General features: G+C 40.8%; 1 protein-coding gene across 1 annotated transcript in view; it reads left to right on the forward strand.

The window, feature by feature from the left end:
* Positions 1 to 18,386, forward strand: part of Dnah11 (dynein axonemal heavy chain 11) — a 381,221-nt gene that overhangs the window by 173,150 nt on the left and 189,685 nt on the right. The window contains exons 41-44 of the mRNA XM_029567531.1: positions 1,044 to 1,171; positions 2,181 to 2,329; positions 7,363 to 7,513; positions 11,060 to 11,191. Of these exons, the coding sequence (XP_029423391.1) occupies positions 1,044 to 1,171; positions 2,181 to 2,329; positions 7,363 to 7,513; positions 11,060 to 11,191 (560 nt within the window). The remainder of the gene's footprint in view (positions 1 to 1,043; positions 1,172 to 2,180; positions 2,330 to 7,362; positions 7,514 to 11,059; positions 11,192 to 18,386) is intronic.

The raw sequence follows: 18,386 nt of genomic DNA on the forward strand, positions 1-18,386 counted from the left end.
GAACCCAGGTCCTCTGCAAGAGCAGTCGGTGCTCTTAACTGCTGAGCCATCTCTCCAGCCCTAGTGTTTGATTTTTTTAAAGAACTAATTTATTTTTATGTGTATGAGTGTTTTGCCTGCATGTATGTAAGTGCACCTGTGTTGTGTAGTGCCCGCAGAGGTCAGAAAAGCGGGTCAGATCCCCTGGAACTAGAGTTACAGACCTTTTCAGCTGCCATGTGAGTGCTAGGAAGTGAAGCTGGGTCCCCTGGAAGAGCAACCAGACCTCTTAAGTACTAAGCCATATCTCCAGCCCCTGTCGAAGCTGTTTGAACTGAGGATCATTAGAAAAAGTTGCTGGCTTCCATGTCAATCGTAGTGACTAATTCTACAAGCTGCTATAGTGTATTTTTTATACAAAGTACTTCATAGAGGAAATTTTCCACATCTGTACACCGAAACAGTGTACAGCATGTGCTCAGCATGGTTTGTTGGAGTTTGAACGGTCAACAACACAATACTCAGATATGTGATAATAACAAAAGAACCCCACATGAAGATGTTTTGTACGTCTTGTTAAGTCACGATGATATAGTGATAATAACCAATTTTGTGAAAGACCTACGTAACACTTTTAATCTTGAAAACCGTGTCCCTTGAATAATGTTATAGAAAATGAAGGTGAACTATGCCAATATGTAGTCTAAAATAGATACTGAACTATACATGAAAAAGAATGTCTTCAGAGATGAGCTTTTGATTTTCTGTACATTACTGTCTGTGAATCCCATAACTATTCCTTAAGGAAAGCATTGTTCTGTGTTTCACAGACAGGAAAGTAAGGATCCTTCCTTTAGAGTGGAAATTTGACATTAATAAGTAGCAGGATTGCATATGGCACCACTCAGAAAGCTCAGAAAGGTTGTTCACTGTTCGTAAGACAGAGGCAGCAAATTTGCTTTTATTTAGTTCATAAAAGCTCTTCCAGGATACTAATAAAATGTATTTTTAAAATAAACACTTAATGCCAGCTTGTCTTAGCATTGCTTGCTCTTACTTCATAGGTCTCTTCTCATCCATCCTGCGAGAACAGGCAAATCTCATGCATGATGGGCCAAAGTGGGTCGTCCTGGATGGGGACATTGACCCCATGTGGATTGAATCACTGAACACGGTCATGGATGATAACAAGGTGACGATATACAGAGCTAAGCCTCGATCTAACCTCCTAGGGCCTTCAGAGCTCTGTTAACTTGCTGATCTTAATACTCACTTTTGCTCATTAACTTCATTTTTAAAAACGTAACCACTATTTCGAAAATTGCCATTTTTCATAATTCATAGTTAAAGAATTTGAAGGAATGCAATCTCCTTGACTCTGAATTAAGTCACCTTTTATGAGAATTAGATGCATAGCTAAGTATTCAGTTTTACCTGTCATCATTTTCTAGGAACTACATATAAATTCCCATATGTTTTGCGGTCTTTGATTAAATATTGAATACATAAACAATAAAAGAATGATTCTGTGCCATATGATAACTGATGAAATTTAGGTATGGAAATTAAGTTGTTGCTATGACTACAGATTGTGTTTAAATGCTTTCCCAAGTATGTTGCTGTGGTTAATCCTGCAAACACTGTATAACCAAGAGGTGGTCGTAAGGACCACGTGATACCAAATAGGCAACACAAGGCCTATTGTTGTGGGCAAGAAAGAGAAATCAGGAGCCATCATTACTCCAAGGTAGAATCAGTGACCACCTTAGCAGTGGCCACTGCTTTCTGAACAAAGACATCAGAAAACAGAGGTCTGGGCCTTCACACATGTGTGAGCTCCTATAGGACAGTTGATGGCTCTGGTAATTTAGATTTCAAAAGATTTATTTTTCATGGAATTCAGGTCTTACTATACAGCCCACTTATATTTGAATTAGTAACTATTGCTATAGTGACTTGAGGGTTGGCCTTCATGAGTTCATTAAGAAGATTTTATTCCTCAAGGGTTGGCCAGGCTGCCTTTGGGTAGACTCAGATCTGAATTCAGATGAGTCCAATCTGTGGCTCTCTTTCTAGGGACAGCGAAGGTTATGATGGTACGTTGGCCACTCCTCTTGCTCCTGGTGGCAGTCTGCCTCTGGTGGCTGCCTGCCTCTGGTGGTGGCCTGCCTCCAGTGACCACCACAAACTGCTCATTCCAGGTGCTGACCCTGGCCAGCAATGAACGCATAGCTCTCACTCCCTCCATGAGGCTTCTATTCGAGATCCATCACTTGAGGACAGCTACCCCAGCCACAGTCTCCAGAGCTGGTATTCTGTATGTGAACCCACAGGATCTGGGCTGGAATCCGTGAGCATTTCTTTCTTTTCTTAAATATTTTTTGTAGTGAAAAATGTCTATAACATAAAATCTATCCTATTAACCATTCGTAAGGGCACATATAATTCATGACATAGATACACTGATACTATTGTGCAACCGTCACCACCACCCACAGAACTTACTCCATCTTCCCAAACTGAAACTCTGTGACTGTTAAGTAGTAATTCCTCATTCTTACCCTGCCTGATCTCCTAACAGCCTTCTTCCCACTTTTTGTCCCTGAGTTTGAGTACTCCAGGTACATCATGTAAGTAGAAATATATAGCATGTCTCCTTTTGTGACAAGCTTGCTTCGGTAGTGTAATGCTTTTGAAGTTTATCCATGTGGTGGCATGTGTCAGAATCTATTTCCTTTTTAAGACTGAATAATACTGAGCTGTATGTAATCCCACATTTATACATTTGTCTGTTGATGAACACTCAGGCCTCCGCCTTTTAACCATTGTGAATATGGCAGCTGTGGCTATGGACATGCAAATACATAGACTTCTTCAGCTTCCAGTTTTCAGTTCCTGTGTGTATATATGCCGCATTACTAGATCAAATGTTAAGTCTGTTTCTAGGTTTTAAGGACATGCTGTAGTGTTTTCCACAGTGGCCATGCCCTTTTACATTCCTCCCAGCGATGTACGAGGAGGGTACACAGTATCTCTACATCCTTGCCAGCACTTGCTATTTTCAGTTTTATTTTAGTTTTTTCCTCTCTGCCTGCTTTTCTAGTAGCCACGCTGATTGGTGTGAGGTGGTATCTTGCTGTAGTTGGACTGCATTTCTCTAGTGAACACATTAGTGCTGTGTGTATAGGGCGTGTTCATGTGTGCACTAGGCATTTGTGTGTCTTTGAGTAAAGAGATATACAAGTCCTGTGTCCATTTTATAATCAGATGTTTTTCATTGTGAATATTTATTTTTTTAATCTCATTTAAAATGATTTGAAGAAGATAATGGTAATTAAATTTAAAGCTAATTAATTTAATTTAAAGATAACTATGTTAGCAACTGGGAGCTTAAGTCATTTTTACTCACATATTACCTTGGCCACACACTGCAAGTGCTAAACACTCAGTAAATATTTGTTGAATAAGTGAATAAATAATATAGAATTTGAAGTTCTTAGGCATAAATAAATAATTTAATGCATATAATATGCAGATATGTTTGGACAGTGAAAAGGCTTTATTTGGAGCAAGGCTTTTGTGTCCCTTGCCTCCTGCCAGATGATCACCCTTTGCAGTTGTGTGGTCATGTGCCTCCCACAGTGTTCTTACTCTCATAGTAAGAACCTTTGAGTTCTGTGGGTGACCACATACTCCTGCATCAGAGCCCTCTGTCAACCCTCCGCACCTTGTCTCTACTCATGACACTGGGCACATAATCACATCACTGGGCTCCCTGGCCTCTGGCTTCTGGTTTCTTTGACCCACAAAGAGCCTTGGTAGGAAATGAGAGGGAGAGAAGAGAGTAAGGTCAGGCTATTCATTTCCTGGTCTCTCTCCACAGGGTTGTGTCAGGATGGCTGTGGACCTCAGCTCAGGTCACCACCTCCTTTGCTTCTACCTGGAGTCGCCTTCCTCCAGGTCCTGCTAGTTGCCCATTCTCATGTCCCAGTGTTCCTTGCTATCAGCCTGTGCTGGTCAGCTTCCCTTGCTATAGCAAATCCCTGAGAATTCCCGAGCTTACAAGAAAGAAAGCTGGCTTAGACTCCAGTCTCTCATCACTTGTTCTCTTTGTTTTGAGCCTGTGATGAAGTAGTACATTATATAACAGCAGGGAGAGAATTGTTTGTAGAGCAGAGCTGTTCTCATAACCACAGTATCAAAGAGAGAAAGGAGGAGACTTGGGCTCCACAGTCCTTTTTAAAGACATGCCCCAGTGACGTCATACCTCTGCTGGACCCCATATCTTACAGGTGCCACCATGTCCTAACAGTGTCAAAGGCTAAAGATCAAGCCTTTAACAACAGGGTTTTGGGGGGTTTCTTCCGGATCCAAACTCTGGCTGTCTCTGGTTCTCTCCTCCCTGCTCTCACCTTTATAGATGGTCCTTTCAATCATCCTGTCCCTAACTTGACTTTGAGAATGACACCTCCTCCTACCAGATGCTGCCTGATGCTCTTCCTCTGTGTATTTAAAGAGCAGAGCCATGTCCAGGGCTTTGGGTTTCAATAGAGCTTCATTGAATTTGTCAACAGAGAGAAGTGAATTTTAAACCTCTACAATGCTGTTATTCCTGGGCTAGTAGTATCTTTCTCCAGGTAGGATTCTGCTCCTGGAGTGTTTCTTTTGGTTGAAACTGGCTTAAGGAATCCTGCTAGTGCCCTTCAATTCCCCTGCAAATCCCCCCACACAGTGCAGGGTTCCCTTGTGCAACAGGGTAGCATTCACTTTCCTTAGGAATTCCCCACCCTTCACACTGTGGTCTGATTCAGTAGTGGCCCTCATGGCTCCCAAGCCCATTGCCCCTGGGACTCAAGCATATCATACTGTGACTTGTGCTTATGATAGAACAGAATAACTCCTTATTTAAAGAAAGACTTTTATGACATGCACCAAAGATCCCAGGTGGTTTCAAGAGACATTCACTTTGTATTCTTGAGAGAGTTAGAATGCCCCTCTTTGCCATTAGATTTTACTTTTATGGAGTATTTCATTATCAGAGATAAATGCATTTGTTTAAATTTTCTTGTGTGTGACCAAAGGCCCAACTTGACATTTCCAGAATAGGGGAAATCTTCTCTAAGGAGTATTTTTTTATTTTTTATTTCCGCTGCCAAAGAGTTTCAATAAGCTACCAGAACAGGGCTATTTCAGGTTAGGGTATTTTTTTCACTCTGTAATTATCAGATAAATTTACAATTTACTTTAATGTCATAATGTGATAGCCGTACATATTCATTTGTTCAATATTTACCTTCGGAGATCAGTGATTTACTAGCCTCATTTTCCAAAACTGTGTTTTAGGTATTAATTTTGGGTATCTATTTGCTTCCAAGTGTTCAAAACTATAGGACAGTTGAGAGGGTAGCACAAGGTACAGCCACAAACCCTCTTCTACAGTCTCTGGTCACAGTTTTACCACCTTAGCTTTGTCCCTGGCTGACAAACACACACATACATGCACATGTAGATAGAGGCATGTTGTCTTTTGTTAATTTTTGCAAAAATACTTCAACATACGTTGGAGACATTAAGACATTTCATCCCTATGCACTTTGACATTTTCTAAGAGCTAGAATATTCTCTTCTGTGAATATAATATAATCCTTAAGACATCTGTCCTTGAAAAAACAACCGTTTTTTAAATCTTGCCAGTTACTCCTGTCATTTCCTCTGTATTTTTAAAAATTCCAGCATCAAAACTAAGACCTATCACTGTTTTTTTTTTTCATTTATTTCTTTTGTCACCATTTATCTAGAACACTCCCCCAAATTACTCTTTCATGGCATTGGTACTTTTGGACAGAAGAAACACAAGCTAAGTTTCCCAGAGATTGTCCCATCTGTGGTTTCAAAGTGATGATTTCCTTCATCAGTCATTCCATCTACATATTTCTCTGTCAAGAACCTTTTTGCCACATCTGTTTTCCTCCCTCCCTCTTCTCATTCTCATTCTTGCTCTTTCTCTGTCTTCCCTTCCTTCCTTCTTTCTTTCCTATCTTCCTATCATTTTCTTCCCATGTTTGTTTTAGTTCAGTGAGTAATATGTAACTAATTACCAGGATTCTTTGGGATCCTTAGATTGCCATCGATTTTGCCAGAAGGACCCTCTCAAGCTCATCTAAACGTTTTTTTTCTCTTCTAATTTACATACCTTTCTGAGTCTTTGGGCACTTTGATTTCTGGATTCATTTCAGACTTTCCTTACTTGAGACCTAAAGTCAGCCCTTGTTCAAGCATCCAGAAGGGATAGCTTTATATGTAAGTAACGGTGCTTAGAAGCTAAACTAGGTCTCCTGTGCTCACTGCTGCATTGGGGGGGTGTCATTGTTTCTAAACCCTTTTGCTAAAAAGAGCCCAAAAGTCTGTTGACAGATTCATACTGGAGAACTGTAGCCAAGATTCTGAAGTGTTTCATGAGATCCTTCTGCGAAGTCTGGAGAAAACACAGGAAGGCTTTGATAAAACAGGCATCTTGCCTTCATTTCTACCATATTCATAATGCAAAATCTGATTTGCTTATCGTGAGGGCTAGCTGTAATGGCTCTGTGGCAGCACTGTTCATGTGCAGGCTGCTGAATGTATTTATTACCACTGCTTCCTACTTAATCAGAACTTTCCGAGGGATTCTTTTTCATTTAGCATCTCTTAGTTGCACTCCAGAGACCACTAAGGATGCCATTCAGTTAGGCTTTGTGTCATTGGTAAGTAGTTTACTAACATGGTAGAGATATTTAATATATCAAAACAAACATTTTATAAGCTTGAAATGGACATTCTGTATAGTATATAAACACCAATATATTAAGGCAGGACATAGCCTTTCTGAGCCCCAGCTGGGAACAGATTATTGCTCTCTGGTTTGAGTTACAGAGTCCATTGGAAAAGCAGGGCATGTGAAGTGGCCTCTATGGAATGTTCACCTCTTTATTTGTAAATGATTTCTCATTACTAAATAATTGATGCCAAGATTAATCAAGAAAAATGCCAAGCTGTTTTCATAAATAAGGCCTCCACCATGAAAAGAGTTCGGTCCTTTAGGAAATGACACACTGCACTTCCTATAAATGCTCAGTAATGGCCTACTTATGTGCTATTATGTTGGCCTTCTAAGTGCTATTAGGAGTTTCTTTTACATTCTTTTCATTAAAGTAAAAATGGCCATTAAAACAAGTCTTTAAAGAGCCATTTAAAAAATATTTGCCATTTGGGATATAGAGTGAACCCACTAAACATGTCCTTGAAGTGCTGCGCCAAGCTGTGTGGAAGGGGGAGTTTGGATGCGGTGGCATCCTGCTTTTCAAGGCTCTTGTTCAGTAAAAGCTTTTCTGTGTTTCTTTTCAGGTATGTGGCCAGCTGGATAGACAGAAGGCGTCATCAATCAGAAAAAGCCAATTTGACTATTCTTTTCGATAAATACGTTCCCGTGTGCTTGGAGAAGCTAAGAACTAGCTTTAAGGCCATCACGTCTATTCCAGAGAGCAGCCTGGTACAGGTTTGTGTTCAGTCTTGCCATCTGATTGTCTAGGCCTGGAGAGGTAGTGCCCAACCAAGACAACATAAGCCTTTTCTTGTTTAAGAAGATGAGAAGAGGTGCCAGCAAGAGGACTCTGTGGCTAGAGATTCCCGCCACCACCAAATCCAGTGACCCGAGCTCCATCTCTGGGACCACATAGTGAGAAGAAAGAACTGACTCCCACAGATCATCATCTAACTTCCACACATGTGCCAGGCACTGTCACACATACACATATTCACATGTGTATAGGCATGTAAACATACACATACACATGTACACATATAAATGAATAGGTGTTTAAAAAAGAAAATGGGAAGATTTCCAGAATTGTTCATTGTGCCATCCCTCCTGTCCCAGCCCCTTGTTTCTCTGGAACTCTTTGAAAACTCCCATTGCACACCAACACAATGTATTATCATTTGGGTTTGTGGTTTGTTTCTTTTTCTAAGATTGTGAGCTGAGAGATGAAATCATATTTATTCACTTTTCTGTCCCCAGAGAGTTACAGTTTTAGCACTTAGTAGATGCCCAGTATATGTTTATGAAATCATTATATCTCCTCATATATGCTGGAACAGAATCAGAAGAGGAAAGTTGCTATAGCCTTATTTATTTTTTCAAGCTCATATATAACTTCCTGCAGCTATTGCTTTCAGGCCACTATGAGCTTAATACCTGACAGAAACAAGGGAGGGGCAACTTGCTTTGGCTCACAGTTTAAGAGAGCTTCAGTCCATTCCCGTGAGATAGGTATGACAGTGGAAACATGGAGGACTGTTCACATCATGATAAACCAGGAAGCAGAGAGTACTACAGGAGCTAGAGCTGGGTTATAACCTTCCACAGGCAGTCCCTAATACCTACCCCCCACAGGCTAGCCCCACCTCCTAAAGATTCCACAGTCCCTGAGACAGTGCAACCAGCTGGAGGACAAACATTCAAAACCCAAGCATGGAGAAAACAGTTCGGATTCAAACAATGGCTCTTGTCTAGAGCAGTTACTGGGTATGTTGTAGAATAAGATAAATAAGTTGAATTAAAGATGCTGACCAGTGAGTACAGAAAGCATCTGGATTGTTCTCCACACAGATCTTTCTGAAGACATGCCAGTGTACATGGATAATTTATAATACTCAGGGGTAATCTTTTTTTCTGATCCTCATTGTGAGACAGCTTGTATCAGTAAAAGGTATATATGATTTGTTAAGAAAGTTGTTCTGAACATGGAAATGAAGGATGTAATTGTAACTAACATAAAGTATCAACTTCACAAAAGATTTAAAATTAGAAATGTTTTCCACATTCTAGGAACAAAATTGGTTTCTAAGAACTTTGTTCTCATTAAGTTACTATGTTACCAAATTTGTTTGAAGCTGAACTAGACATAGTCACAAGCATAATAAGAAAGGAAAGTTCAGGTTTTTGGATAATTCACACACCAATTAAGTAAACGATAGTATTCAACAGTAATTATCCAAGGTATAATTTATTTCTGAAAGCAGGTCTGAATTTATTCATAATGAATTAATTATATGGTTAGCCTAATTAGACTGCCTCTGGTGTAATACTTGTAAAAAGCAGGATCACATTCTCTCTCAAGTTGACTTGTGTGTTTGTGTGATTCTCTGTGGTGTGAACTTTTTCATTCAAGACTAGGTGAAAATAGGTCAGTGGGAATTAATGTGACTTCTGCCCTCCCTTCTTCCTTTTGTGGTATTCAGAAATGGCATTTAATTCCTAGCTCCCTTAAAGCAGTTGTTTTTAGACCAGTGGTTCCTGTGGTTTCTTAGAAGTACAGGAAATTGAGGCAAAAATGAGAACAAAATGAGGCAAAAATGAGGCAAAAGAGAACAGCCTAAAATAAATTTTTTTCTCTTTAAAAAATTTTTTATTTTTATTTTTGATGTTTATGAGTGTTTTGCCTCTAGGTACATAAGTACACCTGTGTTATGCAATGCCTGTGGATGCCAGAATAGGGTGTTGGATTCCCCTGGAACTGGAGTTACAGATAGTTGTTAACTACCATGTAGGTACTGGGAGCCAAACCTGGGTCCTGTGCAAGAGCAGTCAGTGCTCTTAACTGCTGAGCCATCTCTCCAGCCCCTTAAAAATGACTATTTTAAAAAAAATAATAATGGATTGCACTTCCTAGCATATGAAACTTTGTTAAGTTTGAGAAAGTGTATTAACTCTTTCAAGTTTTACATTAAAGTATGATTTTATTAAATGCTTACATGAAGTTTAGAATTTTTCCTCAAACACTATGTTTGGGAAATATAGAAGAATCCTCATTCATTGATGTATTTACCTAACAGCATCCTACTGTGGTCCATCAGTCTTCTTTGTGTTATTCCTCAGAACACTATGGTTTCCCCTCAGAAGTAATAAATTTTCACGGCTTTGCACTCTTTTTCTTGGTAAAAAAAAAAAAAAAAGATCAGCTTCATTAGAAAGTTATCTCATTTTGACAGGGCATAATATAAAATAATAGAAATGGAGATTTTTAAAACATAACATGTATTTATCTGCTTAAATGAAAAGCATTTCACCATCTTTCCTGTCTAGGAGACAAAGGCAAGGTCACAAACTGGGACATACCCTGCCTCCATCACTGTGGCTGTGATGTTAATAAAGTTGTATTGCTGCTTCCACAGCCTGGGGCAAGAGTGTGTTGAGATCTGAGAGTCTTTGATAACACTGATTAAAGCAACTGTTTTATGGTTTGGGGAATGAGCACACAATAGGTTCATTCACTACCAGCTATTGTCCCTATGGCCAAGGACTTTGCTGCAGCCATTTTTCCTTGGTGCTGTTGAGATGGACCCAGGGTAGCCAAGGTTGAGACAGGCAGAGCACAGTCACTTCACCTACTGGGTATGAAGAACAAGTTCCTGAATAGTGTCTGTTCCAAGGTTAAATTTAGGCTGATATTAAAAAAAAAAAAAAAAAAAAAAAAAAAAAAAAACCTGACACAGGCCAAGGGACTGCCAGCCCAACATGCTAAATTTATGACAACAGGTGGAAAAAAATGACTGCAACACACTAAGGAAAGGAGGTCACCTGGTGTCTAAGAAGAGGGAAATAGTTCATTAAATGCCTGCTACCCCGTGGGATTGTCCCAATGGATCGCGGAGCAACACTTATTGATGAGGAAAAATGTCTTCATTGTGTTTTTAAGTGAGAAATGGGTATCAGAATACCATGTTATGGTTTCCTGTGTGCATGTATACGTGTGTGTGTGTGTGTCCATGTGTGTGTCTGTCACTTGTTTAGTGATTATTTGAGTCATTTGAAAATATTTGTTTTTCAAATAGTTTGTTATTACACAGATTGATTAAAAGTGACAATTTATTTGCACCACTGACTTAGACATACAAGGCAGTAATTTTTCTGTCTCCAAATTTAGAAAATCATTGAGTTTTGAAAAACTACATAATCTCTTACAGGGTATAGTTAGAAGAAAATATTCGCACCTTAGAAAATGTCATTTCTGTAAATAAATGACTTTTTCTTTCTCTCTAGACTATTTGTGCTCTTTTGGAGTGTTTGCTAACTCCTGAGAATGTGCCTTCTGACAGCCCCAAAGAAGTCTATGAAGTTTATTTTGTGTTTGCGTGTGTCTGGGCATTTGGAGGCACCCTGCTACAAGATCAAGTATGTTGAAAAATAGCTTTTTAATTTGTGTTTTGTTTGTGGGGAGGTGGGAGTATAAAATGCAGCCCATGTCATTCCGTTATCTCACATCTCTGTTAACTGCCCTGTTTTCTGAGTGTAGCATTCAGTAGACAGTCCCATTGTGAGTCACCTCTACAGACAGTGCTAAGTATATAACTTTAGTCCAGCTCAGCCTTCTGAGTTCAAGTCTCTACCACCTGTTATCACCTCTGGGTGCCAGGACAGAGTCATGTGCTATGCCTGAGACACATCTCTTCCTCTGCAGCACACCCAAATTTGCCCTTCCTATTTATCCCCCACTGTCCCAGTTGCTCTGGTTAAGACCTGGGAAAATTGCTCTTCCTTTTTTCTACATCCCATGATCCCAGACACTTTCAGTGTGACTTACAAAGTAGCTGTGGAGTCTGTCCCCTCAGTATCATCCTTACTTCAGGAGTAGATCATTTCAGACTGCCTTGGGGTGGCTTCAGCAAATGGAATTTATTTCTCACAGTGCTGGAAGTGCTTGCGCGGGGTACTGGCATGGCTGGGCTCTGGTGAGAACTCTCCCCATCGTGTACATGATACCTCAGCAGGTCATAGTTCAGCAGAGGGAAGACAGAGAGCTTTCCCATGTCTCTTTTCATGGGGTCATTTACCCCGTCCTGAGGGCCCTACCATCACTTCTTCTAAATCTAAGTATCTCCCAAGGACACCCTCTCCAAACACCATCACAATGAAGGTTAGGAGCTGGTGGAGTGAGGAGTCGATGGTTGTAGCATGTAGCATATAGTATCTTTCAAATAGTTGTGCCTCCAGTCACTCACACCCATAACCAGTCTCTGACTGTTACTAGAGTTGTCATCTGTGAGCCATAGTCAATGCTGGGGCAGTTCTTTCCCATGAGTCTTTGAGCTTAACGTGAATCTGTCTCACCTGCACAGCACTTATGTCATAGCCATTAGCGGCTTCTGATCTCTTGTGGGAAGCATTTGAGACAGAATTTAGTAAGCACACACACATACCCTGCACACAAGCCACTTAGACTTACCAAGTGCCAGAAACAGGCCAGTCTCACCTCCATCATTACTTCCACATTTGGACCTTTCTCTAGTCTCTGCCACACTGCTTCAAAGTGTCCTGTTTGTGCAGAGAAAGTCAAGCCCAGAGGGACAAAGCACTTGCTCCAAGCCCCGCTGGTAGCAGCAGGCAGAAGCCTTGCCCAAGCTTGCATTACTCCAAAGCCCACATCTCCCATGGCACCTCAGCATTTCTCTGAGTACTCCCATGGGTGCCTCTGATTCTTTAGGTTAGAATAGCACACATTGTCTCCCCTCCCCATATCTCTCCAGATTTAAGCAGGGAATGCTCATCAGAAGGTATTGCCTACCAGAATGGCCCACATTCTGGTGGTTCCTCACTGGCTGTGTAACCCCAGGCCCAGTTCTGGTTCTTGTCACTGTGTTATCAGAACTCACAACTCTAAATAAATTTGGCCTTGCAGATTGTTTTCTACCCTTGTCAGATGCCAGCTGTCCTTGTGTGATCTCCAAGTGCTTCCCACGGAACAGCAGCCAGAGTGCTGCTTTGAGGGGGCATCAGGTGCTGGGTGGTTGTGTCAGTTTCTGAGGCCTGGTTTGCAGGATGCTGGGTTTTAAACCTTCCCCGACCCCCTGATTTTTCTTTCAATATCCTTCTCGAGGTTCTTCCTTTGCCAGGACTGCAGAATCAGGAAGGCACTGGCAGCTGAGATCTTTCCATGCCCTGGTCTGACTGCCCTTCTTCGTCCTAGCACATCTCTTCATCTTCCCAACTTCCCACTCAGTCTTTGAAGCATAAGCCGAGCATCACCTTCCACATCATTAGCTATCATCACCTTAAAATCTTTAAGGATTCTGTGTTGTGTCAAGAAAGGCTGAAGAATTGGAAATGTGAATGAATCAGACCCAGGAACTGATCTTGGACAGTATTTGTCAGGTCAGCAAAGGGAGTGCCCAGTATACATTGGGGAAGGTACCTTGGGCTTTTCACAAGCCACCTACCTTATTCTTCACAACCTAAAGATCCTCTGTAGGTAAGTAGCACTGTTCTGTAAATAAGGAAAGCTTAGAGAAGAAAGCTTATGTGCCCAAAGGCACAAAGCTGAGTGGTGCCTGAGGCAGGTTCAAACCCCAACAGACACACTCAGGATCCTTACAGACAACCTCCCTAGGGCCCTCTGCCCACTCTCCCAGCCCCAGTCACCAGCCTCCTCACCTGGCTCCTGAAGGAAGTAGCCTGCTCACTGGTCTCTGCTTCTGTCTTTGCCCCCATGGCTCACTAACCACTCTGCAGGCAGAGGGATTTCTTGAAATACAAATCAAATGATCTGCTGCACAGCTTAGATCCTTTGATGGATTCTTATCACCTTTAGAATAAATAACAATATTTTAATATTACTTTCAATGCCCCTGGATCTGGCCCTGCTGATTCCTTCCTGCCACTTGTTCCTCTGCTTCTCCCTGGCCTCCTACCAGCCCCAGCATCACTGGCCAGTTTTTTTGAGCACACCAAGTTCTTTGAAATCACAGGATCATTGCACTGGCTGGATTCTTCCTGGGACATTCTACTCCCTGTTCTGGGCCTGTCATCCAAGGTGACTTTCCTGAGCCCCGTAGTTCAGGCGGATCACCTGTGCTGGCTATTCCTCATACCTGGCTTTTTTCTTCCAAGGCGTTTGTGGTACCTGCCTCTCCTGCAGCTGTGCAGCCTTTCTCCCATAGACTGTGAGTAGAGGGGCTGTTTGAAGGTTTCCTCACTTACTCTACAACACTGACATTTTATTTTAACAAATTGCACAATCAAGGATTTATCACCAAAATCATTTTACCGATGGAAGTTTAAGGAAAGCGGATTTTGAAGATAAGTAGATGTCATGTGTATTCTGTGCACAGAGAATAGAGCCAGGTAAAAAATTGTTGGTGTAATATTTAAAGCCACATTGGATGGGTTTGGTTTCAGACCAAAGTTTGTAGGGAGTTAAAATATTCTATGCTTCCTAACTGAAAATAACTTCAATGAGGCTAAACTCAGCATATGGATGGTGGTGCCACAAACACAAGCTCTGTTGGTTTGGAAGGCAGTGGGAGGGCTCTCCTCTACAGAGTGCTCATCCTGCCCAGTGTTCACAGCCTCTACCTACAGCCATCTTCCTGACTACTCACAATGTGAATAGCCCACTACAAAAGGGTACCATAGCCCAAGGCATAGGGATATCAAAGCAAGAATAGGGAAAATGGGAAATGAGACCTTAGATAAAGACAAGATTGCCAAGAGCAATGAATACCTACACTGTCTTCAGATTTTACTGAAATTCACTAGGTGAGGCTAATCCCAAGGATATACCAGTAAGAATATAGGAGTCCCTGGGTCAGATCATCTAAGTCTATAGATTTAGCAAGGTTTTGTTCCTTATCAGTATACAGACACTGTTGCTCTTCCTCTGTTTCCTACACTCTAATCTAACAACCAAGGGCTTGTGTATATTGCAATATAAAACATCTCAACTGCAAAGCTGGGTCACTGCCCGGTGTCCTCCCTGGAGGATAAGAGTTGGCATCTATGGAGTTGTCAGCCATATTCTCAGCTGTGTCCTGCTGGGAAGCAAGGCCAGGTCTTTCTCCATCTCTCGCTCCCGATGGTCTTCTAGGTCTAGAATGTCAATGACAGCCTAAGTTTTAAGAACACTTTGTGTAAATGAGACAGTGTTGCCAGCATGTTACTTTTAAAAGTGAATACCTATGTCTAAAAAATTACTGTTCACCTTCATGATCATCATTTTTTTCTTTTTTTTTTTCTTTTTTTTTAGAAGAAGCATTTCATTATGGCTTTAACATACTCAGTAACACATTCCAGAGTAAGGATACATCTTTTTCGAAAGTGGCTGTAAATTTTTAGGTTCACAGTTGAATTAATACAGTTATACAATATTGAACTCCGTATAAACCCTGTAAGACATAAAATTGAATGAGCTTTTACCCTTTAAAGAAGATCTCCATTTCATTTTAAAATATGCTATTTCCTACATTTTTAATGCTACTAACACTTAGATATTGGCACATGTGTCTACATAATCTCTATGTATCTTATTATTACTAGTCACAGTTGGTTACACTCGGATCCTTAGTACATGAGTATGGGTCATCAGGTAGATTTCAATCGTAATGTTTATCACCTCTACTACTTAACATGAAATAAATTTTTATGCTTCCTCTTCAAATAAGTAATCTTTTTAAAAATTTGTTGATTTTTTTGTATGCATATCATATAGAACATGCCACACAATCTTATCTGTATACCCACTTACCAAATGGCAGCGACCCATAGCTTCCACACACACACACACACTGGAGCCCATATACTCTGTCATCCCTGTTACTGTCCACTGTGTTGTTGGCACCCCCAGCCTTTCCCCAGTGCTTGTCCATCTGCTGAATCTAGTCAGCCTAGCTAGAGATCCTTGTTTTAGGAAGATCAGCTGTTCCTCATCTAGCAGCAATCGGTTGTCAATATTCCTTTAGATAAGATTGGAGTCTGCTGTTTATTTTCCCAGTTCTATGCTGGGTTAATGTCTGGGAGTCTTTTGGGCCTCCCTGGCCAATAACTCAAAGGAAGGTATCACCTGTCTGGTATTGGTTTTTGTTACGTAGTCTTTAGCTATACATATGGACTCTTAAAAATTATATTGACCCCATTAATCTTTGGTTATACTTTCCTTTTGGGTGTTTAAGACCTTATAGTTGGCCCAGATAAACCAATTTATTTTTACTCTTAAGGTCGTTTGAGGACCTTTTCCTCAGGGGTAACATGGCTTGGGAGGATCCCCTGGCTCCTTTCTTTTACCAGTTCGGTCTATGTGAAGATAAGTCAAAGGTCCTGTTCTACTATGGCTGGCTTTGATTGGAAGCGTGGAAGAAATGTTTCCTCTGTATTGACCCTCCTCTTTGTAGACTGGACACTGGTTCAGGTCCATGTGGTAGGGTCACCATGGCCTCCTTGATCAAGAGAATAGGTGACTCACCACAGTTACAGGACATTTTGAGAGATGCTCATAGTCCCCTGGAACTTAGTCAACCTAGGAGGGCAAGGAGCAAAAACTGTCCTTTATGTCCCTCTGACCAAATTAGTATAGGCCTCAAAGTATGGCTGTTAAGCATCCAAGAAGGTTAGGTCCACCAGTCTGGTACTTTTAATTACCATGTGCCATGTAAATAAAGCTTAGGCAAAGACCAAACACTCTCAGATAAACCTTGCCTAGACATATATTACATTCTTTGCTCTGGTTGTATGTATATTTTGTCAGTAGGTTGTTGGCCTAATATGGGTCCCTCTGGTTTTCCAAAACTAGCTAGGCATTATTTATCTCTCACATTGTCTAACCCTTCCACCATGGTTTCATTTAAGGTGTCCCTGTTTTTCCCATTTCTCCCTTAATAATACCCTTCTCCTACAATCCTACCTCTCTTGAGCTCCTTTCCCTCTATCCCCTAGGTTCCTTGTATACCCTTCCCACCCCCTTAAGATAACCCCATTTTTATCCATGTCTCCTTTGTGAACACCTGTTTTCTACTGTTCTTCTCTTTCAGATTCTTTCTTTTACTTTACCTCTCGGGTTCCTCTTCATTATCCTGGTTCCTGTAGTTATGTCTAGATATATAATCACTTATAAGGATTTGGTGCCTAGGATCCACATATGAGGGAGAACATATGTCGGTTTTGGGGGGCTTTTTCTGAGTCTGTGTTACTTCACTTAGTATAACAGTTTCTACTTCCATCCATTTACCTGCAAATTTCATGATTTCATCTTTCTTTACTGCTGAGTAAAACTCCATTGTATATATGAACCACATTTTCATTATCCATTCATCAATTGAGGGACACCTAGGTTGCTTCCATCTCTTAGATTACAGTCCCACCAGCAGTGGATGAGTGTACCCCTTTCCCCACATCCTCTCCAACATTTGATATCATTTGTTCTCTTGATGTTAGCCAGTCTGACTGGGGTAAGATGAAATCTTAAAGTGGTTTTAATTTATATTTCCCTAATTACTAGTGTGTTAAATACCTTTTAAGATGCTTCTTAGCCATCTTTATTTCTTCTTTTGAGAACTCTCTGTTCAGCTCCTTAGCCCATCTTTTAATTGGGTTACTTCCTTTCTTGATTCTTTGTCTTTTTTAGCTCATTGTATATTCTGGATATTAAACCTCTGTCAAATGTGTCCCTGGTGAAGATTTTTTCCCATTCTATGGGTTTTCTCTTCACTTCCTTGGTTGCTTCTTTTGATGTACAGCAGCTATTCAGTTCAATGAGGTCCAATTTGTTGCTTCTTTTGATGTACAGAAGCTATTCAGTTCAATGAGGTCCAATTTGTTGATTCCTGAGCAGTTGATGTCTGGTTTAGAAAATCCTTTCCTGCACCTATATCTTGTAGGCTTTTGCAAATGTTTTCTTCTAATAGTTTCAGAGTTTCAGGCTTCACATTGAGGTCTTTGATCCATTTGGAATTGACTTTTGTGCAGGGTGAAAGATCTGGGTTTAGTTTCATTCTTCTACAGGTGGAGATACAGCTTTGCCAGCACCATTTGCTGAACATGTCTTTCCTCCAGTGAATATTCTTGGCTCCTTTGTCAAGTATCAGGTGGCTGAAAGTGGATTTACTCATATTTGGGTCTTCCATTTTGTTCCATTGATCTATGTGTCTATTTTTGTTCCAGTACCATGTTGTTCTTATGACTATAACTCTGTAATACAGCTTAAAATCTGGTATGGTAATCCCCCCAGCATTGCTCTTAGTGCTCAGGGTTGTTTTGGCTATCTGAGGTCTTTTGTGCTTCCATATGAATCTGGAGGCAATTCCCCAACTGAGGCTCCCTCAACACAGGTGTGTCAAGTTGACACCAAAGCTATCCAGCACAATTGACCCCTTGTCAACATGATACACAAACATCACTATTAAACCATAACTTTCCAATTTCTGTCCCCAAGATATGATGTTAATATCACAGCATAAGACAGTACAACCTTAATAACCCCACAGTCCTTAAAAAAATACAACACTTAAAAGTTCATAGTCTCTTTTAAAAGTCTCTTAACTGTGGGCTTCTGTAAAATCCAAAACATGTACTGTCTTATTTCAAAGGGAGGAACTGAGCACAC

This window comes from Nannospalax galili, unplaced genomic scaffold, assembly GCF_000622305.1.
Source record: "Nannospalax galili isolate Female #2095 unplaced genomic scaffold, S.galili_v1.0 scaffold158, whole genome shotgun sequence".
NCBI classification, from domain to species: domain Eukaryota; kingdom Metazoa; phylum Chordata; class Mammalia; order Rodentia; family Spalacidae; genus Nannospalax; species Nannospalax galili.